This window comes from Stegostoma tigrinum, chromosome 15 (assembly GCF_030684315.1).
Source record: "Stegostoma tigrinum isolate sSteTig4 chromosome 15, sSteTig4.hap1, whole genome shotgun sequence".
In the NCBI taxonomy this organism is placed as follows: domain Eukaryota; kingdom Metazoa; phylum Chordata; class Chondrichthyes; order Orectolobiformes; family Stegostomatidae; genus Stegostoma; species Stegostoma tigrinum.
This window is the reverse complement of record NC_081368.1, coordinates 36,078,414-36,103,520: the sequence shown is the minus strand read 5'-3', so window position 1 is coordinate 36,103,520 and position 25,107 is coordinate 36,078,414. Positions and strand designations below refer to the sequence as shown.

General features: G+C 41.8%; 1 protein-coding gene across 3 annotated transcripts in view; it reads right to left on the bottom strand.

Annotated features, from left to right (window-relative positions):
- The window catches only part of stard8 (StAR-related lipid transfer (START) domain containing 8), a 197,728-nt gene that overhangs the window by 58,154 nt on the left and 114,467 nt on the right, over positions 1-25,107 (bottom strand). For 2 of the 3 annotated variants that reach the window (XM_048544637.2, XM_048544638.2), the window contains one exon: positions 1,020-1,091. In XM_048544637.2, the coding sequence (XP_048400594.2) occupies positions 1,020-1,091 (72 nt within the window). Of the gene's footprint in view, positions 1-1,019; positions 1,092-11,973; positions 12,090-25,107 lie in introns of those variants that run through there. The other variant, XM_048544639.2, reaches the window with a different exon arrangement.

The following is a 25,107-nucleotide window of genomic DNA, read 5'->3' as shown; positions in this document are numbered from 1 at the left end:
GCGTGTTTTGCAGAAAATGACAATTACAGTGGACTACAGGAAATTTTACAATGTGGCCAGATTTACAACAAAACTTTCACAGATGCCCATATGAAGGCTAGTGAAGGGGATACTCAATGAACGGCCATGGTAGCAGTCAAAAATTAACAGAAATCCTATTTGCAAAAATTTCTGGGGTTTTGTACATCCTAACATTCAAGTGATCAATCAAGAGTGTCCCCAGGGGAAGTCTCAGGACACCTGTCAAATTGTTAGTAGTACAACTTATGAATTAGATAAATGTGGGATTTCCAAAGAACGAACTGTTCTTGTAAAGGTTGTCCAAGATTCTTATCAGTATAGGATATTACCACAAATTAAACCATGGAGTAGAACAAAACGGCACACAATTTCAAACTAGTAAATTGTGATGTTAGGACTATTTTTGAGAAATTCTTCTTAACAGTGTAAATCAACATTTTAAGGAAAGTACCAAATGGAGGCAAAGCCTTGGAAAATTTTCAAAAATAAGTAATGCTTGGTGGTCGGGTAGTGGGGGCAATGTGTTAGAATGTCTTTAGTTGGACAGGTTAACTAAAGATAAATGACCATCCTTACCCATAATTACCAAGGTGTTGCAAACAACATTCAAACAAATACTCACAGGGAAAAATAAAGATGACAAAGAGGAAAGACCCTGTTTTCAACTCATTTAGAGGGACAACAAAATCAAGTGTATATCCCATTTTGTATCCGCACATGCCAGACCTATAGCAAATTTCTCAACGTCAGAAATCACACAACACCAGGTTATAGTCAAACAGGTTTATTTGAAAATACAAGCTTTCAAAATGAATCTGGTGGACTGTAACCTGGTGTCGTGTGATTTCCAAACCTTGCCCATCCCAGTCCAACACGAGCATCTCCACATCATGGTAAATTTCTCAGCCAGAGTCTCTCGATTGGCCTGGCCTCTCCTCCCATATTCTTTACAAAAACCAACTTAAAATAAATCAATAAGGCACAAACACCACACCTACCTTCATAGAGCTGTGCATACTGAGGAAATCCTGCTGCCCGCAGCCAATCACACACTTCCTTAGCCTTCAGCTCTGTAATAGAGTTCATTAAATTAACTCTTGCTGAGTCACAAAGTTGCAAGTTACAAGTTAATGATGTGAAGACAAACAGCAAAGCAAAAAAGGACTTTATTTTAAAACACAAAGTTACAAGGGATCTACAGCACAGAATCATTTTATCCAATTTGGTCCATGTTGGCAATAATGTCCTATACCAACTTCCTCCTGCCCTTTCTCATTAATCTATTAGCATAGCTTTCAATTTGTTTTCCACGAGTTCATCCATAAACTCCCTAATTGCACCTATACTATTTGACAACTTGTAGCTGCATATTCCATATTCTCAACACTCTGGTGCAGAGGTTTCTCGGGAAATCCCTTTTGGGTTCAGTTGCAACTATCTTACACATGCAGCTCGTAGTTTGTTTCAGTTGACTCCAATTGGCAACACTTTCTCTATGTCTATTTTGTCAAATCCCCTACTTCATTCTGAAGACTTGTAGCTGGTCACCTCTAAACCTTCTATTCTATACAAAAGATCTCACTTTTTTTTGGATAGTTATAAAGTTTCTTTATTGTATTATTAGATAATTATTTTCTCTTACTCCAATTCTACCTTTCCCTAAACCTGAATAATTTCCTTTATCAAAATTTCTTTTAGTTGAATAATGTACACATTTTTAAAACCAAAACTTGATATTACTTAGACACGAATTTCTTGTCATTTGCTCTTTTTTTTCAATGTTGATGGTCTCTTGCAAAATAGGCCTTAGCACTTCAACTTTGGCTGAGAAACAAAAAAAATTGGCTAAATTGTTTCCTCAAATTAAACAATTGCATTTCTGAAGAATAGGACCCTTTCCATTCAGCATCAACATTAATCCATCGAGTTCTCGAAGGGTCAAGGTGTGCACCAGATAGCCAGAATAAAGCTTTGTCTATCTTTTAATCTAGTGAGACAAGAATTCTACAGGTTACTACAGAGTGTAACATTGTAAATACACAAAATAAGTTGTCCTTTTGATATCAATAAATTTAACATGCCTGAAAGAATGTGGTGAGCATGCAGAATGATAACTGGGAGACTAAAGTAATCCTCAGAATTATTAAACGTGCAGTACAGTTGGAGATATCAGAATCTAGACAATGCTGTGCAGGCAGAAACCATGGTCTGGTCAGTGGCATCTGAACATTTTTAACATTTTTGCAGCTTTGCCTCCTCCTTCTGAACTGGCTGACTGATACAAGATGTAGTTCGAACACGCCAGACATTCCCATTTCTTTTCTTTGATCAAGTGTGGGTGTTGTTGGTAAGGTCAGCATTTGTTGTTCATCCAGAATTGCACTTCAAATGACTTTGAATGAGTGAAATGATGTATGCATTATCAAGGTAATGTCAGCTGAATATTCTTAAACCTTTGCTGAACAACAAAGATCTAGGACTGAGTTTCCCTCCTAAGAGCAAGGACATGGGAGCAAACAATTGATCTTAAATACCACAAAAATCAGAAATTGCTTTAAAATTTTAGAGCATCTGTGGAGAGAAAACAGAGTTAACATTTCAGGTCAGTGATCCTTTTTTGGAATGCTGCCAGACCTGCTGAGTTTTTCCAGCAATTTCTGTGCTTGTTTCAGAGTTCTATCATCCACTGTTCATTTATTAGTTTTTGAGCCTAAACACCAGCCTGGTTCACACCACAGCAAGAATAAAACATGGGCACTTTTGTGTGTAGCTCAGATTCTGCTTACACAGTGCACAACATCACTGAAGAAACTCACATTTTCATTCCTTTGAAACGTTCAATGAAATTGATTTTTTTTCCCTCTAACACATTTCATACCCATTCATTGTGTGGACGCAAACATCACATGTCATAAGCATTTTTGGGTAACAAGACGCATGAGCTGCACAAAATGAAGCTTTTTTAAAATCAATCGTTATCAAAACAAAAATAAACTTGTGCAGAGATGTTATCACACACCTCTGGAGAATATGTTTGTGCTTGGGCCTCTTGGCTCAGAGGTAGGGACACTACCACTGCAGCACAGGTCTCCTACTCAATCATTCTCTACTCACCTTAAAAACAGAGAACATCTGTATCTCAATGGTCTGTGCTCAGTGCGCATCCAACATTCAAGCTGGAAAAAGAATCACACCAACACTGAGCTGGGTACTTCCAATGTGTGTCTTCTCTGGAGGCAGGGAATGTTTGACCTATCACTGACTGAGCTAAGAGTAAGCAGGCTCACCCCAAACTGATGTCTCAAATTAATCCCTCAGATAAAATCACTTCAACTGTTCAAACTGACCTCAAACAACATAATCCAACCTTTATAATTATTACAATAAATTATACAACCTCTGCAATATAAAAATTAATACACTTCATACAGGATCTGAATTGCAGAGTATATCCCAAAAATGAACCAAAGTTTCAGCCAATTGAAGACTGAGGAATAAAGATACACAAGTAAACACTGGCAAAGGCCTCTCATCTACTTGTACTGAAAAGCTGCTAGCAGCTTCACTGAACCAAGTGGAAAATTTAGGTCATTAACTTAAACTTTTACTGTTTTATTCTCCAACATGTTACTTGACTTAGAGTTTCTGGGAAATCTAGCCAGGTCCTGCCAGAAGCTGGTGGAGGGGCCAGGATTTACAGCACTATGGAAGGAGGGGAAATTAGAGGGGAGTAACACTTTGGAAGAGGGGGGCTCCAACGGGCTGAACAGACCTGTTAAAGAACACAGCCCTTTCTGCCGCTAGCCTCTGCAGGGAAAGCTACAGGGTTAACAGTGAGGAATGGGTCTCTGCTATAGCTGGTGAAATCCTGACTGTGACAGGATGAGGCCCCTACTTGGCCCCATTAATTACTCACTTGAGTACCTCAATTATCCCACTTTTGCATCAACCACCCATAACTAGCCTTGTTGCTGGTACACTTGAGGTGGGGGTGCATTTTCAAACCTTAAAGCCTGCCAACAGGAAGCAAAAACATCTAGCCTTAACTTTAATGTACCAGAAATCAGACATACTGAGTATTTTCAGCAATTTTAAAATTCATTTTGAAATACTACACAGGCTGCTGTAAAAACGAGCCTGTGGGTTATAAAAGTTATTTGTTTGCTTAAATTAATACAGTTCTGAAGCTACAGGTGAGATTCTTCATTTGCAAGTACTCTGCACAATGCTAGGTTGACTGTCATGCATTATTTGTTTTGCAATCCTTCAGAAAAAATGAGAAGTGAAACCTTCCTGACTTCAGCCTCTCTATCTAGAATTCATAATCACCATGGGTTTCCTGTTTACTCCAAATTTCAGAAGGAAGCAGATTTCAGTTATCTACCAACTGAATGGGCAGACCTTCCTCAAGATGCAACCTTGTACTGAAGGTGAGGAGCAAAAAGGAGGTGAGGGTATATGAAGGAGTAAGGTAGCTAGGTTACACTGAAGTCTAAAGGAGCCAGAATTACAGCACAGTGTAAACTAAGGGAGGGGATGAGGAGCATAGTAACGTGTAAATTATGGAGAATAGGGTCACAGCATAAATCAATGATCACTTGGAGGAGATGGGGAAGGGCATTCAAATAGCATTATAAAAGCTCCAAGGAGAAGCTGGGAGGAGGAGGAGGAGGAGGAGCTACAGCATATTAAACTGTGCCAGAAATAAGGCTGTAATGAAACAAAGGCTAGGACCTAGATGAGAGCACAATAATAAACTGGGAGGGGTCAGTTACAGTAAAAATTGAGCAACAAGTCTATAAAACAATGAGGACTCAGAGCAAATGAAGTTAGAATGCAGTGTTAACCGGAATTGACAGAATTCGAGGTGATAAAACCACGCATCTTGAAAAATAAACAGAAGTTCTAGTTTTCATTCATTAGAATTAATTGAAAGATCCTATTATTAAAAAAAAGTACCACATACAGATTTGTTTGGGATGGGGGAGGAGAAATATGCACAACTGCCAACATAAAATGAATCAAGAAACCTCAATGCTTTCTTGCTTAAATTCTAAATAATATTCCAATAAAAGCCCCGAAGTATAAATATCACAATCCTAGTTTGATTCTAGCATAGGTGCAGTGAACAGTGTGCATGAACTGAAACGTACTGTCCACATGCAACATCCCTACTTGGAGCAAAGTGACCCATCCTTCCATCCAAGAAGCCATTCATCACTAAAAACCTGAAAAAGACTGTTAATCACATGGGGATTGATGCTGGTTCTAAGTGAAAGTCTCTCTGTTATTAAATAATGGTTTAAGCACTTTTACGGAGAAATTCAGGTAGCCTCATCTTGAGGTGGATATTGACCTACTTAATTTATTTTCTATGTAAACAGATTAACATGTTAAATAGGACTAAAATCATCGCTTTCTTACAACTCCAGCCTGCACAATGTACTTAAACCAGCATCACTGCTTTTCAAAATCACCCAACTTTTTTTTAGAATGAGTTGCACCTGAAACTCAAGCTCCAGGCTAACATCATTTGCAGTATTTTCAACCCCACTGAAATGTGCAGTGAGGTCAGAAGACACCGCAAATGGATCACTCATCCTGAAATATTTTCTAGCCAGGATATTTTTCTGATAAGATAGATTACTGGGTTTGTAGACTTGAGCTCAGAATAGCTCATTTTCTCAATAACCAAGTATGCACACCACTGTGGATGCAATGAATTTCAATAAATGGCATCAGCCAGGTGGCATTTTATTAAATGAAACCCAGGTTTCTCTTGGCAAGGATTCTGTGGAAAAAGGAGTCATAGTTTTTACCAAATCCTACACATAAAGCAAACAGGTTACCTCATTTCACCCGAGAATGCCGTTATTCATCCCATTTTATTCCCCACACAGTGCAAAGTACAGTCAATTAATGATGTAAAGATTACAATTCCGAGGAACTCCCTAACGGTGGGGTCTCAACAAATGCAGAAGCAAATCTTGCTAAAATTATCCAAGGCACTAGTCAGACCATACCTAGAATGCTGTGAACAGGTTTGGTCCCTTTTTCTGAGTAAAGATGTAATGGATTAGAGACAGTCCAGAGAAGGTTCCTGTGGTTGATTCTGGGAGTGGAGGAACTGTCTTATGAGGAGGTTCAGTAGGATGGGACTGTCTTCGTTGGAATTTAGAAGAATGAGAGGCAACCTTATTCAAATGTACAAGATTCTTGGGGGACTTGAGAGGGTTGATTTAAAAAAAATTGTTTCCTCTTGTGGGAGAGTCAAGGACCAGAAGGCAGAATCTCAGGGTAAAGGGTTGCACGTTGAAGAGACAGAGAAGGAGGAATTTCTTTTCTCAAAAATGTATTGAATCTGTGGAATTAGTTACTGCAGGAGGCTGTAAAGACTGGCTCATTAAGTACATTCGAGGCTGAGATTGATTGATTTTTAATCAGGAAGACAATCAGGGTTTATAGAGAAAAGGCAGGAACATGGAGTCTAGGATTATCAGATCAGCCTTGATCACATTGAACAGCAGAGTAGGCTTTATGGGTCAAATGGTTTTATGGTCTGAAGCAAGTTTGCTGCTTTCCTCATATCACTAATAACATGCACAATATGCAACACTGGGGAAGAGATCCCACTACAGTAGAGTCTAATGAGAATAAAAAAGAATGGATGACAAACTCAGCAGTGTAAAAGTCCATGCCTGATTTGTGTACACCATTGTTAATTTCAGAGGCTCTTTGTTTAAAAAGTATGTATGGGCTCCAATTCAATATCACCCCTTTAGATGAATTAGATAAATTCATCTGTAGGGAGTACGAATATTTGGGTTAGCATATAAAGCCATCTTAATTATCTGGCATGTCTTGCAATCTGTAACGAATAATGCTACTGTTGCTGCGTGTTTAGTGCAGCACAACTGAGAAATGCGTGGATGTCCCCCAGTCAGGCTTATGGGAGGGAAAAACTGTGCTGCATGAAATATGCAATTATTAATAAAACTCTGTCTAGATTGGATTAGGCAGCCTCTCCAGAATGATCCAAGCAACCAACGCCACTGTGTTTGATAAGGATTCCAACAGAAGTAAGTTTGTATGCACAACTTTAAGTATCCTTTGGTACCAGGTAGCTACGTTAAGATTGCTGTACTAATGGTGTAACACGCAGAAAAGCAATCAGCATTAAAATAAAAACATCATGACAGACCACTGAAAATTCAACAAGCATGTAAATGCTGAAAGGTTGCAAATGATCTGAATTTTCACCGACTGAGCTGCAAGTGTTGCACAAAGCTAAGATGTCATTTGACACCAAAATAATCTTTCCAGGTCCTGAACAACATGAGACATGGTGAGAGGGAGGGAGAATTGCTTGAGGAAATGAGTGAGGCCTTCTTTGACATACAAAATGCAACTTGTTGCTCCCAAACTAAATTCTGGACATCGAGAAAAGATTCTCACTAGCAAACAGCAAGGTCCGTTGACAGGGATTATCAATCATGATTACCCTTACTACTAGTTAATCTCAGATCAGTAATATGTAGGTTCCCAATTTACCACTAAACTAAACCAGCAGTCAAGCATCCCCAAATATGAAAGATGGAGTGAAAGCTCTTCCTCTGGATGTCCATCTTGGATACACAGCACATGCATCTTACAGTGTGGTCCACAGGCAGCAACTACATGCACCTCATTCTTTGGACAACATTTGACATGGGTCATTTATCCACACCATCATGAGACACCACCAGTCCACTTGCGCAATACTTTTGCACAATAATACTGCTCTTTGGGACACACCAGCAACTATCACTGGAATGCTACTACATGCAGGAACAAGAATCCTGCTCACAGATTAGATCAGGATGTATCTTAAGGCTGCTCACTTGCATTCTTCATACTCACTCACTTAGCCCTTATCTGGATGCTGACAGCACCCCTGCCTTGCCTTGTTCTTTAGCACTTTGTTCCCTCAGCCACAGATAGCAGGCTGACAGTACTTAAAAAATGTTTACTTGCTTTTCAATGCAAACACAAAGCCAAGTAGCTGGTCATGGTTGTCAGCAGTCACCAGTCAAGGGGATGGTCACTTTGCTATACCGTACTATTATTTCAATCTCACACCTGCACCATGTGCCAGCAGCAGAATGACAAACAACATTCCCTCCAAACTACACAGTGGCTCCAATGATTCATGCACAGCAACTGGTGTGCCAGCACCATTCCCAGTTCCTGAAATCTCTGCCATGCACAGACCTCAGAGGTCTAATGCAGATGAAAACAAAATTATTGGGAACACTGATAGCACACACACTGCATGTTCTTCAAGCAAATGGCTATGTCTCAAAGTCTAAGGCAAGTAGTTTTCAGTCAAGGAAGATAGCATTCAGTAAGCGGGTCCCAACAGTTAAGGGCAGCATTCAACATCAATCCAGGGACTTCAACAATTGGCCAACCACACAGGGTTAGAATCCTCTCCTCATGGAGAAATGTTGGGCACCTGCTTTCGGTCCTCCCCACTGCCACTCCCACCTCGGTAGATTATCTTCTCCTGGACTGAAAGAAAAGGCAAAACCGAATGAGACGAATGTGGGTTACATAGCTGTCACTGCTGGTGTGTTGCACTAAAAATGGAGAGGGGCTCCTAGTGAGCGAGTAGGCAATGTACAGGCCATTGCAGGGCTAGTGGTGTAGGGGGAATATCAAATGGATAACAGTAAATGAGGGAAGACATTGTCTGCAATAGTGAGGATACGGGATGGGAGGTAGGTGCAGAAACTCACTAGGCAGTATCTTACTGATAGTGACTGTGGCCACCCAGATTCATTTTCTAGTCCCTGCACCTTGGCAAAGAGAGCCACTGTCAAACTGTCCTGCTGTTACCAAGAAGCTACACTAAAGCACATGGACTGTGGCCCAATCTTGCATATAGCATTTATTGATTGCTATTTGTAACCTCACCTGAAACTATGCTTGGTCATTACCAACAGAAAGGCATTACTGAAAATAAAGATAATAAAGTGTGAAGCTGGATGAACACAGCAGGCCAAGCAGCATCTCAGGAGCACAAAAGCTTACGTTTCGGGCCTAGACCCGGGACTAGAGAGCCTCTGATGAAGGGTCTAGGCCCGAAACGTCAGCTTTTGTGCTCCTGAGATGCTGCTTGACCTGCTGTGTTCATCCAGCTTCACACTTTATTATCTTGGATTCTCCAGCATCTGCAGTTCCATTATCACTGAAAATAAAGGTTGGAATTTTACAACAGTCTGAAATTATTACCTAATCCCATGAAACAACTTAATTGCTAGCTATGTTAACAGTTTATGAGCCATACAAGCCAGAGGAATCAAAAATTCAACCCCTAGTTAGTGCTCATTGGGCTACCCTATTGGTATTAGCTAAAGGGAATGGGAGAGATCTTGGGCTAAGACAGGGAGAAGGATGACCAAGCCTGATTATTATGTAGCGCTGAATTGTGCAAATGGATGCTTAAGGAGTACACAATCAGTATTAGCTCTCTGCCTGTTGCAATTCAACATTCCACTGAATCACCAGTTAGCAATATTTTAAAATTGGTGTTAGTAATACAGATTGGAAAATCTAACTTTCATTCTACAGGGTCTCATAAGGAATATGGGGGGTTGCTACAGGAATGGCCTTTAAGAACCATGGGGAGAAAACAAGGCATCAAAACAATGATCTCCATCAATACACTCCAGCAGGAACAGACTCAAATTAAACCAGTTATGAACAAACAATGGCCACCTATATTTTAAGTCCTTTTTTTAAAAAAATGTCACAAAAACAGGGGTAGGGAGCTAGCTTCCTGCCTCCCCCACTTCAAGTCTCACATTCAAGAAACAGATGTCGTGGGAAAGGAAGCCACACATGTTTTTGTAAGATTATAAAAGGATGCAAAATTTTTATCAAGGGATGGTTGAAGGCAGCTGAGCACACCACAGTGCTGCTTAGAATACACTATGATGCAAAATTCCAATGATTCAAACAGCAGGCACAAGTTTTGACTTTAGCATTGTAATAAGCTTGCAAATCTTCACTATCATCAGCTTCCCACTCCAAAGTCCTTCAGATTACCTTTTCTAGCCTCTTCCCCAACTCAGAATTGAAGAATAAAGTTCGCCCATCTGAGGCAGGCGGAACGAGAATGATCACTGGATTCATTGTTTTAAAATAAATGCAATAATTGTCATACAAACCACAGTAGTAGTCCATGAGTTACATACAACACTGAACCTCCAACAACAGCTCAGCATCAAGCATTATATTTTCCGTTATCTGGCACATAACCAAGGTCTCAAATGACAAAAAAATGCATTGGATTTATCACAGTGTTATTTCCTTGATCCTTTCTGTATCTTATCATTTTTTTCACTTTTTTATTGGCTTCAGTTTTCTCTCCACGTTCATCCAGCAATGGAAACAGACAGAAATCAAGAGAATATTTATGGTTGGAGAGATAGCCCAACATCCATGTGAAAGATGAAAAAGACCTCTACCAAATCAGCTTGCAATTTAATGGATCACTTTCAGGGATGTGTTAGTTTGCTTTCACTGATGTTGGGAATATCAGCTCACGCACACATACCAAGGGGCAGGAGGAAGGAGTGTGCAACCTCGCACTAGTCTTGTAAACTTCCAAATGGGGGACTATTGTAGAATTGATATGATTTACGAAAGGGAGACTCAGGCTATGAAAAAAAAGACTGAGATTATGACATTTTTGTATATTATTAGAATGTTGCAGCCATGGTGCGCTGTAAACAAGGATTAGTGCCCATCAAACCGGAATCTGAAAACTACTGTGAACACAGAAGATTATGAGAAAGTTGTACTTTGGGCAAACAAAGAAATTACATTACCCAAAACTCAAAAAAGGTGCAGCCCAGCAGTTTTAGTTCAATAAATAAGCAAAACATAAGGAAGCATAGCTATTTTTTAAAAATCCAGCTCATCAGTGCCATTCTTTCTACAGATTACGAGCAATCTATTGACTCTCTCTCTGTCCCCACAGATGCTACCTACTGGGTATTTCCAGGATTTCCTGATCTAATTTCAGATTTCTAGCATTTGCAAGATTTCTGCTTTCGGCCTAGTTCTTATCTTTCATTGTTACCCACATGTTAACATATCCTTTAGTAAATCATTCAAATCTGGTCTGAATTTCCAATCTTTCCTATTTTTGTTTGAGTCTGAGGATGACAACTTGTTGACAGTAATTTTGTAAACCACTGTCTGACTGCCTGCCAGACTAGACTTTCTATTTATAGCTGCAACTATTTGATTGTCAGCAGATGCGACAAAATATACTGCCAGTCAGGCACATCCAGAGTAACGTGTTTCTGTGACTGCAATTCTTTGCTGGTCAAATATCCTTTCAAGCAGGCAAGCATCATAACTTAAGATATGTGGTCCCTGTTTGGTGGCTGAGTGCAAAAGATGTCATTCAGCAGAAAGCTCAGCACCCAAATGATGATGGGCACTGTGTACATCTGCACTGAACCAGGTGATCCGGGTCAGGGATTTTGGGGGCTATAACTGACCGTGGTGTCTGGCGCGGTCAGCAGAGGATGGAGACATGATTTCCTCTCCTGATCATCACCCAGTAATGGAGAATGCATCTAGAGGTGACCAGGGTCAGATCTGAGCGCAGAGGTGAGAAAGGAGACTTGCAGCTGGAGATCTGTTCCTTCCCCCGGACACAATCACAGTTTCCACTCTTCATAAACTGGCTTGCTTGATAGCCATGTTTTACTGACACCTGTCTACCCCATCCCCAGTCTCCCGGAAAGCATCTACGGTGGGTATTCATTCATGAAACAGATGAGGTCTCACCCACTGAATGGGAGAAGGATTTTGCCCGGATTCTGTCTGGCGACCCATTATTCGGGTACAAATCTCATCAAGAATAGTTCGGCAGCTCCCTCACATCCGACTTACCACAGCTCGTCAAAATCATCCCAGCACCCAAGTTCATCGAGCAAACAGCCCTGAGAACAAGCCCCTCTCCCTCCGGGCTCCGAGCTTTTAATCCCGTTCGATCCGCACACTCAGACTACGGGACACGGAGAGAGAGGCGACTTCAGGGAATGCCAAGGGATTGAGCAGCTGCAGTGGGAGTGACCTACAGCTGCTCACACACACACATACACACACAGAAACAGAGCGAAGCCTATTCACCCTGGTAACCCACCCAGCATCACCCGACATCAAAGTGCCGCGGGCCGCTCCTCATATTGCGGGGGCGACAGGAGGAGCGGGAAGGAAGTGTTTAGAGACTTGAATTTTACATTCAGCTTCAATGGGGCTTGGTCTCATTTTGGTTCTAGGATTTTTGCAAGTTGGCGTGGGGGAAATTTGAAATTTTAAAATGATTGAAGTGGAGGGTCATTTTTATGAACACGCAGTCTTTTTAAGAAGGGCAATTCATCATAACATCCGATCTTGTTCCCTTTCTTTGATTAAACATAAAATCACGATGGTTTATAGGATGCACTAACTCAAAGCCCGCTGTCGTCCAGCGTTCCATTCCGGTGCCATTACTCGGTTTCGTTTTCACGACTTAACCACACACGTACGGCGTATAAAAATTGTACTTTCTTCCTTTGTTTTTTTAAAGGAAGTCTTAAATTAGTTACCCATTCAGCATACTGTGGGAACAGTTAAACTCATTTATCTAAATCCTTGGAGTTTGAACATTGGGAAAAATATGGACTTATTAGTGATAGGTTTTGCGTGGAGGTGGTCGCGTCTCCACTTAATCAAGTTTTTTGCGGGGGAAATGACAAAGATGATCAATGAGGGCACTAGGGTGGATCCAAGATAACAAAGTGTGGAGCTGGATGAACACAGCAGGCCCAGCAGCATCTCAGGAGCACAAAAGCTGACGTTTCGGGCCTAGACCCTTCATCAGAAAAGGGGGATGGGGTGAGGGTTCTGGAATAAATAGGGAGAGAGGGGGAGGCAGACCGAAGATGGATAGGGGAAAAGATAGGTGGAGAGGAGACAGGCAAGTTAAAGGGTGCGGGGATGGAACCTGTAGAGGTGAGTGAATGTTGTCTACATGGACTTCAACAATGCCTTTGACAAGGTCCCTTACTGCAGGCTTGTTCAGTTACAAAGTCACATGGAGTACAGAACTGGCTTGATCATGGAAGACAGTAGCACTGGAAGATAATAAAATGTGAGGCTGGATGAACACAGCAGGCCAAGCAGCATCTCAGGAGCACAAAAGCTGATGTTTCAGGCCTAGACCCTTCATCACTGGAAGGGTATTTTTGAGATGGGAGAACAGTGATGCTCTAATACATAGGTAAGGGGAGCTGTGGATAGTGAGGAGGATTGCAGGAACAGACAGCAGGATATAGATAAGCTGGAGAAATGGCAGATGGAATTTAATCCAGAAGTGATGCACTTTGGAACATTAATGCAGGCGGACGCATAGAGAAATGGCTTACCAGGATGCTGCCTAGTTTGAAGGGTATTAGCTATGATGAGAGAGAAATTGGACAAACTTGGTTTGTTTTCACTTGAATGTCAGAGGCTGGAGGGGGGGCATCCTCAAAGACATTTACAAAGTCATGAGGGGCATGGATAGGGTGGATAGTCAGGGTTGTTTTCCAGAGGGTAGAATTGTCAATTACTAGGGAACATAGGTTTAAGGTAGAAGGAGGAAGTTTAATTGATTATGAGATGCAAGTTTTTTTAAAAAACACAGAATGTGATAAGTGACTAGAACACACTGCCAGAGGTGGTGGTCAAAGCGGATACAACAGCAATGTTTAAGAGGTATGAATACATGATTAAGTAGGAAAGAGGAATATGGATCATGTAGGAGAAAAACGTTTTTAAGTTTAGAAAAGGTCGTGTGTCAGCACAGCATGGTGGGTTGAGAGCCTATTCCTGTGCTGTACTGTTCTTTGTTCTTTTTATATTTTAGCCATATTTTTTCTGGTTTAAAGAATACCAGTTTCTCGAAAGTCTCTTATCACCAATTTCATGATTTTCTTCTGCACTTTCATCATGCTCAATCTGTATGTACAGAATATAACATTAAAAATAGCTATATAATAGTGGAGAGTGATGCACTTTGTATACGCATATTAGTCTGCACTGCGTGCCTAATAGATGCAGCACTGATTTCCTTTTCCGTGCTAAATTACCAAGAGATACTGCTGAAATATGGTAAACATGCTTAAGAGAATGCTCAGCAAATGGGTGTTCTCAAAAGGCATAATACTTCTTTAAATCATCTTGGAAGGATGAAAGATAGATTAAACCCTGCAGAATTATAACCAAAGATCTTCAGCTAATATGACTTCAAACTTTGACCTTCTCAAACTGATCTGCATTTAAGACGCAAACTTGAATTAAGGGATATCAAGTTAACTGAAAAAGGTTCTGTTGAAAATTTCAATGAAACTTGAATTTGACAATACACTCCAAGCGAAAGTACAGTGTGGCCGCTTGGCTTGGCCTTCTCATTTCATCATCATAATGATGGAAATGTTGCTCCATTTCCTCGCATCCTTCAACAGCTCCCTCAGCAAAGAAATGACACTCAAAAACAATTGGGTGAAAAACAGTACAAAACGGCAAAAGGTGACTTACAAACCCCTGATTACACAGCATGGTTGTAAGCCACAGAGGAAAGCAAAAACAGATAGAGGTCTCTGCCAGCCTTTTTTTGACAACAGAAAATTTCTGTCATTCCTAATATCTGTAATAATGCTGTAGGTTGCAGATGACATCTTAGATTTAGCCTTACAGATGGTTCTGAGTTAGGAAATTCGAACCCAGATGCAAACTCTGCCAGGGTTTTCCACTCCTAATTACATTAGGGACAACTGAAAAGCAAAGTGTGCTTTAGGTGAAAATCATCGACCAACTTGGTCAATTGGCATCGCTGTGCTGGGCAAGAAATTTAAAACTGGACATTGACTTTCACTCATTTAAATTGTGTCTATCTTTAGGAATATGTACAGTTTCAACCCATCCCAACTAAGACTACATGTAAACAGTAATCAAATGTGTCTAATCAAACTCTCAACTCTACTGAAATCTACTATTTCATGCAAAATTCTGACAGTCATTAGGTAAATTAGTTAGCAAGTCATTTTACATTGATCATTTGCTAACTGTAAAAGGTTCCATCTCAAAAGGGTACAAGAAAATCTGAACACAACTTCTACTACGAGTCCACAGTGTAAAACTGATCATAACGGGGCATCAACTGATACTAAATTTCTAATTTCATATGAGTAACCACGAAAATAAAAGAGAAATGAAAATGCCAGTTTGATGCAATTGGGACATTCTAGCACGTCAAAATGCTTCGTTAGGAGTAATATAGAGAGAACTTTACTCTCTATCTACCCACAATGACTGCTATGAAGGCACTATCTGGACAGCAAAAAAAAAGCATTTTTACCAGCATAACCTAACAACTGCTCTACTGACATTGAAGCACAAGAATAAACAATGTCCCATATTTTACCAGAGTAGGTAACAAACACAACTGCATAGGTACGTGCTCAGTTAACCATTTTCCTCACCCTCCACTGCCAAAATTTCATGTCATGTAAGTTGTTGTCTGTGCAAAGTAACATTTGGACATCTGGAATTTTGGCAGATGCCAGGGCCAATAGTCTTGCTGTTTAACAACTGCAATTTCAGGATTGAGTAAAATACAGCTTGTCAGAAAAAAGGGTGATTGAAAATCAAATTAAATACTGAGCGAGATAAACGAGAAGAAAATCAGTAATGTAAAGTCACACATTTTAAAAATCTATAAATTCAGTTTAAATTGTACCATTTTTAGCACAAGTACAAAACCGATTGCAAAAGGTATCTGCTCTACAAAGTGCCAGCTCCAACTCTCTCAAGTAAGATTAATTGACAATTAATGTCCAAATTTAGCAAGATAGGCAAAGGTGACTAATAGCAATGTCACTGGACTAGTGAATAGGGTTGAGGGGCTGTGTAGGCGAATACTCTAGGGATATGGATTCAGACCACTATGGCAGCTCCAGGCATTTAAATTCAATTAAATTTTAAAAAATCTGTAATTGAAAACTAGTCTATGAAACTGTTATCAATTGTTATAAAAATACATGTCATTGGCAAATGCCCTTTTAGGTGAGAAAACTGCCGTCCTCACCTGTCTACGTACAAGTCCAAACCCACAGCAATGTGGTTGACTTTAACTGCCTTCTAAAATGACCTTACAATCCACTCACTTTTAGCAATTCCCAGGGATGAGCAACAAGTACCATTTTCATCAGGCTGGCAACAAGGCAGCATAAATCATCCAGCAATTTGCAGTGGTCCACAATTTAGGGGGTCTCTCTCTCTTTCATTTCACATTCCAACATCTACATTAAACTAGCCATTAGTTTAACAGCAGATTCTGCATTATTATCCATTCCACCACTTTGCTAGGTGTAAAAATTCAATAAAATGATAAACGAGTGCCTTCAATCATTTTACATGATAATAGTAAATGTCAAAAGCGACACATGCACAACTGAAAACTGACTGAACAAAAAATTATTTTCAGATAGTTCCACAAGTCTGTAAAATGAAACTTTCAAGCAATATCGCCATCTTTAAATAATCCTTTGAATTGTGCACTCCATAGGCTGCAAGTGGCTCCACACAGAATTCTTTAATTAATGCCTTAATAAAATTCAGTATTCATTTCTTGAGAGGTGAGACCCACCAGCTGCTCCATTTAATCAAGCAATTTGTTTTATGCTTCTTCCTCAAAACTTTGAGAGAGTGACCTACACAGTGAATGGAAGGAATAAGAAGTTTTACAGGAACGTAGTCATAGAATCTTTTTTCATATAGCTTGTTTCTAATTACTTGGGCCATCCCGGCGCCAGTGCTGAAACCCGGCCCAAAGCAAGCAGTGACCTAGAGTTTAAATTTAGATCGGCAGCAACCGCTCTGAACAGTGAGCACACACGCCATTACGTAATACCAGAGGAATTTTTAGGAACAGGAAAGAACTAATAGGTCCTGCAATCCAACAAGCCTTCATTCTGAAAGATCAACTCCACCCAAGCCTCCTGTCAATCCTTTCGAATTGCAGAAAGTGGCTTTTAGCATCCCCTCCCCAATCTGGCTGTTGGCTCAATTGGGCTCTTTTCAAGTCAATTAACAACATTTGCACTCCGAAACCTCGACAAAGCATTAATTCTTCCTGTGAGCCTATAGATGAGAAAAGAGATTAATCGTAAAGGTGGAAAGAATTCCACCTAATTCTGACTGTGCTGTACCTTGGTCTGGATTCTGTTTGTGGTGGCATCATGACAGGGTGGGCCTTCCGCCCATACAGTCATTGCCATGACCACCAACCCATTAAATTTTTTTTTGCTCAGAGCTATTTGCCATTGAGTGGGGCTTCTGACAGATTATTCTACAAAACAGGCTACCTGCTGCTAAGATCTGGTGTTATTATGGCATCACCACAATGCAGCACTCTCAAAATGGCCAACAATTTAAAGGCAGGCAAAATATCCCCAAGTTTCTAAAGGTATAGAACTCAGCTGACACTGTGGCATAAGCTGGTCATGAAGATCAAAATAGGAAGAGTTAAAAGAGTTCTTTACTCACCCTCTATTAGAAAGGATTTGGGGCTGACCACCCCTTTGATCATATTGGTTCTGAGGAGCAGCAGTAGGAGTGGCACACAGCAGCACAGCTAGTCAATGAGGTTAAGCCACAGCCTTTGCCAATCTTTACATGAAGCACATGGTAAGTGTCAATCACAGCAAGACAATAGACCATGGGACAGAAACAGCAGACTAGGTCCATAATAAAGGCCACCTGATGTATCTCCTGCTGCTGAAGCAGTGCAAATTCACACTGGCTAGCAGAGAAAAATTTAAACTCTTCACATCTTCAATATTAATCAGGAATGAAAAATCGAACTATAAATTTCCCCATCTGTCCAAATGTGTTAAAAGCTCAAAACCCTAGAATATTTCAATCCAAAATCAACTAATTTACCATAAATCCCAGATTTAACCTAGGCCTTTCTTAGTCTTTGTAAACCAGGACCAGTCTAGATGGTGCTTTACCCAGTCAGCCATCAGGAGAACAGATAAGCCCATTTATAAAAAAAAACAGAAGAACTGTGGATGCTTTAAATCAGGAACAAGAGCAATTCTGAGGAAGGGTCACCAGACAGAAAGGTTAACTCTGATTTTTTTCTTCACAGATGCTGCCAGACTGGCTGAGCTTTTCCAGCAACTTCTGTTTAAGCCCATTTATATTGTCCGCTTCAATAATCTTACTATTTATTAAATTAGTTGCTACTAACTTTGAATTTTGAAGCTCCACCTGATCACAAATTTAAGAGCAGTTACTCCGTTTCTCCTGGGTCTGCTCAAACTTTCGAAAGTAATGGCTGGAGACTTGGGTCCTGTGCACAGTTTACTTAATTGTCTTTGAAAAAAAAATCAAATGCTGCAAATTAAAACAGAGTAAGAAAAAGCTGAAAGGTCAAAAGACAAGCTTGCATTTCAGATGTTGAAGTGAAGGACGACACACGAAATGCTAAACTTGTCTTCATTCTTTTCAAATGCTGCATATTTCAACCACTTCCAATTTCAGTTTGTTTACCAAAATATATGAATCTGCTACTCCAATAACTAACTTCTCCAGAATAATCCCTTTAAATAATCTGTTTTATAATCCAAAAGAAATGATCAAAACCAATCATTTTAACAAATATCATGGCAAAATTGCACCCAGATATTCCTTCAAAATAAAATCATTAATTCATATAGAACTTTATCATTTCAATATTTCACATGCACATTGACGTAGAGAGCAGAAACTGTTCTTAAATTCACATAAACACCATTTTGTTTTCAGTTAGACCTCTCAGATGGTGAAATAGTGACTAGCTACTAGTAGCCTGTTTTCAATGAAATGAGAGACTATTGCTCAAGCTATCGACAGAATTCACTGCACATCTCAAAAGTACCACAGAATCCTCACTACTTTTGTCATTTGCATATATGTTAATATCTCTGTGACATATGCATTAGTATTTGGACACCAGTGTACAAGAAGCCAAATATTTCCAACTGGAACTGTTTAGATCAGGCTGTTCACAGAACTGAAACAGATTTAAAAATCCTCTTACAAAAAGGGTTGCGTCCTTTTAAAAATTGAAAAAAGTAGGAAGAAAAGATCTTGATGTCCTACCAGAACGGACAAGCCTTCCCAAGCTGCTTCCTTCCTTGCTACCTCATACACCAGGATGAGGGTGGGTAGGGGACAGGAGAGGAAACTGGTCAGAATACTTTTGGCAATTATTTTCAAGTTAACTATCCCATGAATTACAGATCTCTGGAAGTGTACACTGAAGACAAAACTTTTCATATATAGGAAACAGCCCTGGTAAGAAGGGTTTTTTCAAAGGCTAAATGCATAAGAATTTAACTCTTCAGGTACATGCAGCAGCTTCACTCATTCAGCAGCATTCAAAAAACTGATGTGATTGCCTACGCAATATGCACTTCAAATGTATTCAAGCACTTTAAAATGTTATTGAATTTATATTAATCCAGATCCCATTTTTCTCTTTTTCCTGAGAAAAAAAACAGCAGTAGATCAAAAGGTCACACGTACCTCACAATGTCACTTCATTTCATTTTGTTTGACCAATATCTAGAGCCCATTCCAATCACTGGAATGAGAATATGGTAGGATCTAAAATGGCCAGGCAATCTGCGCCATATACAACTCGTACATAGTGAAGATAATAAAGTGTGAGGCTGGATGAACACAGCAGGCCAAGCAGCATCTCAGGAGCACAAAAGCTGACGTTTCGGGCCTAGACCCTTCATCAGAGAGGGGGATGGGGTGAGGGTTCTGGTATAAATAGGGAGAGAGGGGGAGGCGGACTGAAGATGGAGAGAAAAGAAGATAGGTGGAGAGGAGAGTATAGGTGGGGAGGTAGGGAGGGGATAGGTCAGTCCAGGGAAGACGGACAGGTCGAGGAGGTGGGATGAGGTTAGTAGGTAGATGGGGGTGCGCTTGGGGTGGGAGGAAGGGATGGGTGAGAGGAAGAACAGGTTAGGGAAGCAGAGACAGGCTGGGCTGGTTTTGGGATGCAGTGGGGGGAGGGGGAGGAACTGGGCTGGATTTGGGATACGGTGGGGCAAGGGGAGATTTTGAAGCTGGAGAAGTCCACATTGATACCATTGGGCTGCAGGGTTCCCAAGCGGAATATGAGTTGCTGTTCCTGCAACCTTCGGCTGGCATCATTGTGGCACTGCAGGAGGCCCATAATGGACATGTCATCGAAAGAATGGGAGGGGGAGTTGAAATGGTTCGCGACTGGGAGGTGCAGTTGTTTATTGCGAACCAAGCGGAGGTGTTCTGCAAAGCAGTCCCCAAGCCTCCGCTTGGTTTCCCCAATGTAGAGGTAGCCACACCGGGTACAATGGATACAGTATATCACATTGGCAGATGTGCAGGTGAACCTCTGCTTAATATGGAAAGTCATCTTGGGGCCTGGGATAGGGGTGAGGGAGGAGGTGTGGGGGAAAGTGTAGCACTTCCTGCGGTTGCAGGGGAAGGTGCCGGGTGTGGTGGTGTTGGAGGGCAGTGTGGAGCGAACAAGGGAGTCACACAGAGAGAGTGGTCTCTCCGGAAAGCAGACAAGGGTGGGGATGGGAAAATGGCTTGGGTGGTGGGGTCGGATTGTAGATGGCGGAAGTGTCGGAGGATGATGCGTTGTACCCGGAGGTTGGTGGGGTGGTGTGTGAGAACGAGGGGGATCCTCTTTGGGCGGTTGTGGCGGGGGCGGGGTGTGAGGGATGTGTTGTGGGAAATGCGGGAGATGCAGTCAAGGGCGTTCTCGACCACTGTGGGGGGAAAGTTGTGGTCCTTGAAGAGCTTGGACATCTGGGATGTGCGGGAGTGGAATGTCTCATCCTGGGAGCAGATGTGGCGGAGGTGGAGGAATTGGGAATAGGGGATGGAATTTTTGCAGGAGGGTGGGTGGGAGGAGGTGTATTCTAAGTAGCTGTGGGAGTCAGTGGGCTTGAAATGGACATCGGTTTCTAGCTTGTTGCCTGAGATGGAGACCGAGAGGTCCAGGAAGGTGAGGGATGTGTTGGAGATGACCCAGGTGAACTTGTGGTTGGGGTGGAAGGTGTTGGTGAAGTGGATGAACTGTTCGAGCTCCTCTGGGGAGCAAGAGGCGGTGCTGATACAGTCATCAATGTAACGGAGAAAGAGGTCGGGTTTGGGGCCTGTGTAGGTGCGGAAGAGGGACTGTTCCTTGTAACCTACAAAGAGGCAGGCATAGCTGGGGCCCATGCGGGTGCCTAAGGCCACCCCGTTTGTCTGTAGGAAGTGGGAGGAATCAAAAGAGAAGTTGTTGAGGGTGAGGATGAGTTCGGCTAGGCGGATGAGGGTGTCAGTGAAGGTGGACTGGTTGGGCCTGCGGGACAGGAAGAAGCAGAGGGCCTTGAGGCCATCTGCATGCGGAATACAGGTGTATATGCTCCCAGGATGAGGCATTCCACTCCCGCACATCCCAGATGTCCAAGTTCTTCAAGGACCGCAACTTTCCCCCCGGCAGTGGTCAAGAACGCCCTTGACCGCGTCTCCCGCGACACAACCCTCACACCCCGCTCCCGCCACAACCGCCCAAAGAGGATCCTCCTCATTCTCACACACCACCCCACCAACCTCCAGATACAACGCATCATCCTCCGACACTTCCGCCATCTACAATCCGACCCCACCACCCAAGACATTTTTCCATCCCCACCCCTGTCTGCTTTCCGGACAGACCACTCTCTCCATGACTCCCTTGTTCGCTCCACACTGCCCTCCAACCCCACCACACCCGGCACCTTCCCCTGCAACCGCAGGAAGTGCTACACTTTCCCCCACACCTCCTCCCTCACCCCTATCCCAGGCCCCAAGATGGCTTTCCATATTAAGCAGAGGCTCACCTGCACATCTGCCAATGTGATATACTGTATCCATTGTACCCAGTGTGGCTACCTCTATATTGGGGAAACCAAGCGGAGGCTTGGGGACCGCTTTGCAGAACACCTCCATTCGGTTCGCAATAAACAACTGCACCTCCCAGTCGCGAACCATTTCAACTCCCCCTCCCATTCTTTGGATGACATGTCCATCATGGGCCTCCTGCAGTGCCACAATGATGCCACCCGAAGGTTGCAGGAACAGCAACTCATATTCCGCTTGGGAACCCTGCAGCCCAATGGTATCAATGTGGACTTCATCAGCGTCAAAATCTCCCCTTTCCCCACCGCATCCCAAAACCAGCCCAGTTCGTCCCCTCCCCCCACTGCATCCCAAAACCAGCCCAGCCTGTCTCTGCCTCCCTCACCTGTTCTTCCTCTCACCCATCCCTTCCTCCCACCCCAAGCCGCACCTCCATTTCCTTAATACTAACATCATCCCACCTCCTTGACCTGTCCGTCTTCCCTGGGCTGACCTATCCCCTCCCTACCTCCCCACCTATACTCTCCTCTCCACCTATCTTCTTTTCTCTCCATCTTCAGTCCGCCTCCCTCTCTCTCCCTATTTATTCCAGAACCCTCACCCCATCCCTCTCTCTGATGAAGGGTCTAGGCCCGAAACGTCAGCTTTTGTGCTCCTGAGATGCTGCTTGGCCTGCTGTATTCATCCAGCTTCACACTTTATTATCTTGGATTCTCCAGCATCTGCAGTTCCCATTATCTCGTATATAGTGAAAATAGTTTTATTCAATTGAAAGTTTCCAATATCATCTGGTACAGAATGAAGTAACTGAACAGAAAACTGAAAACCCCAACAATGACTGTTTGGAAATGGAAAAGAGCTGGTCAATACAGTTTGTGCTTAGCAAACTGACGACAGAATGCATTGACAACCAAGGAAATAAGGTCCTACGCAGAAATGTGAATCAGATTTTGAATATTTTAGTTCAGCCTTTGCATTCATACAAGATATAATTCAGTTCTATTATGGGATCAGTCACAAACAAAAGTTGTTAGTGTAAGTTTTACACATGCAGTTCACCATTCTGAATCAATCCTATATCACCCAAAGTGATCCAGGATAGAAACTGTATTATTGAACAAAGTTGCTGAAAAAGCTCAGCAGCTCTGGCAGCATCTGTGGAGGAGAAAGCAGAGTTAACATTTCGGGTCCGGTGAGTCTTCATCAGAACAACGTTCAATGTATTATTGAGCTCAGATTGGCAATTTATAATGGGAATTTCCTAAGGCCTTGAGACCAACTTATGATATTTTTAATGAACTTTTTCAGAAATGTTATGATGTGCCTCTGGAGCATGTGGGACGTGAATAAGGGCCTTCTGATTCAGAAGTAGGAATACTACCACTGTGCAACCAAAGGCTCCTGTAACCAACCTACAGTTTGCTGAAAACTTTAGCAGCTTTTGAATGAAACCATACAGGAAGAGATGATCAGAAAATTCCTCAAATACTAAGAAGCAGAAAGAACAAAATGTTGTTCTAAGAGATAATGGGAACTGCAGATGCTGAAGAATCGGAGATAACAAAGTGTGAAGCTGGATGAACACAGCAGGCCAAGCAGCATCTTAGGAGCACAAAAGCTGATGTTTAGGGTCTAGACCCAAACGACAGCTTTTGTGCTCCAAAGATGCTGCTTGGCCTGCTGTGTTCATCCAGCTCCACACTTTGTTATTTAAAAAGTTGTTCTAATGCAGATTCACATTTGTGAATTCTTCATACTATTGCTTTAATGATTTTGTGCACTCTTAATTCATCTTCAGATGCTTTTTGCAGTCCATGTTGAATGGCTGTAAGACCCACTTCAGCTATTTACGGTATTCCTATCCCACAACAACTTCACACAGAGCTGAAAGAAATGGAGAAAGGGAAGGAAAAAGCAAGGGGAGGAAACAGAAGAGGGAGGAGACCATGAGGTGAAAAGGAAGGTGAAGAAGAAAACAAAGATTCAACAGTGGACCTGGGGGAAACAGAGATGAATGTGAAGGGATGGAGAAGCAAAAGAAAAGTAGAAAGAAAATGAGAAAAGGAAAATAGAAAAAGAATGGGGAAGAATGAGAAATGGGAGGAAAGGGATAAAGAAAGGAAAATGAAAAGGGACATCAAGATTGTGAGGGAACGGGGGAGAGAAAAAACAAAATCAACAAACAAATAGAACAAGCAGCAAGACAAATGGGTCAGTAAGTTGTGGTAAATGCACGGGTCCCAGATGAAAGAATGGTAACCACTGATACTCAAGTTTCACTCCTGGGGCTTGTTCTTTGATGATATTTATATATTGAAATTTCTAAATGATACCTAATTTAGAAATATGGCAGACAGTGTGAATGATACCAAATTAAGTAATGGATTGGTTTGAACTAACTGGAAAAAAACTGCAGCAGAGTGTTCATGATGGAAGTGTAAAACTAGACCAAAAAAACTACTATGCAATTGACAGCCTGCCCTTGTTGTGTAGCCCAGGAACCCAAGCACTATAAAGAGAGGAATAAAGAGAGGAACAGATACTTTCTGAATTAACCTGCTCAGAGGTGAAATTACACACCTCTGGAGCAGGTGGAATGTGGACCCAGGCCTTGTGCCTCAGGAGGTAGGGACATTACCACTGTGTCTTGCGCGCCTCCCAAAAAAGAGGAGCAACAACTGGATACCAATGAGATGAAGATGCTGAGATGGATGTATGTAGTAATGAGAGAACAAAAATCAGCACTTCAGGGGATTGGTGCAGATTGTAGGAACACCAAAAAAAAGTTAAGAGATTGAAATGATATGGTCAAGTGTTGCAGAGAGAGAGAGAGATGAAATGTTATGAGACAATTAAAAGAGATGGAACAGACAAGGAGGAGGAATATCCATGGCCAGATGGAACAATGTGGTGGTGAGTGATTTAAAATGCAGAATTTGATAAGAAATGGGAGACTGCCAGGAACAGATGGAGAAGGGTAATCAATCGAGTGTGATAAACCAGGAGCAAAAAAGGAAGCAGTTTAAAACAAAAGGAAGACACAAAGAAAAACCATTTCTACCAGCT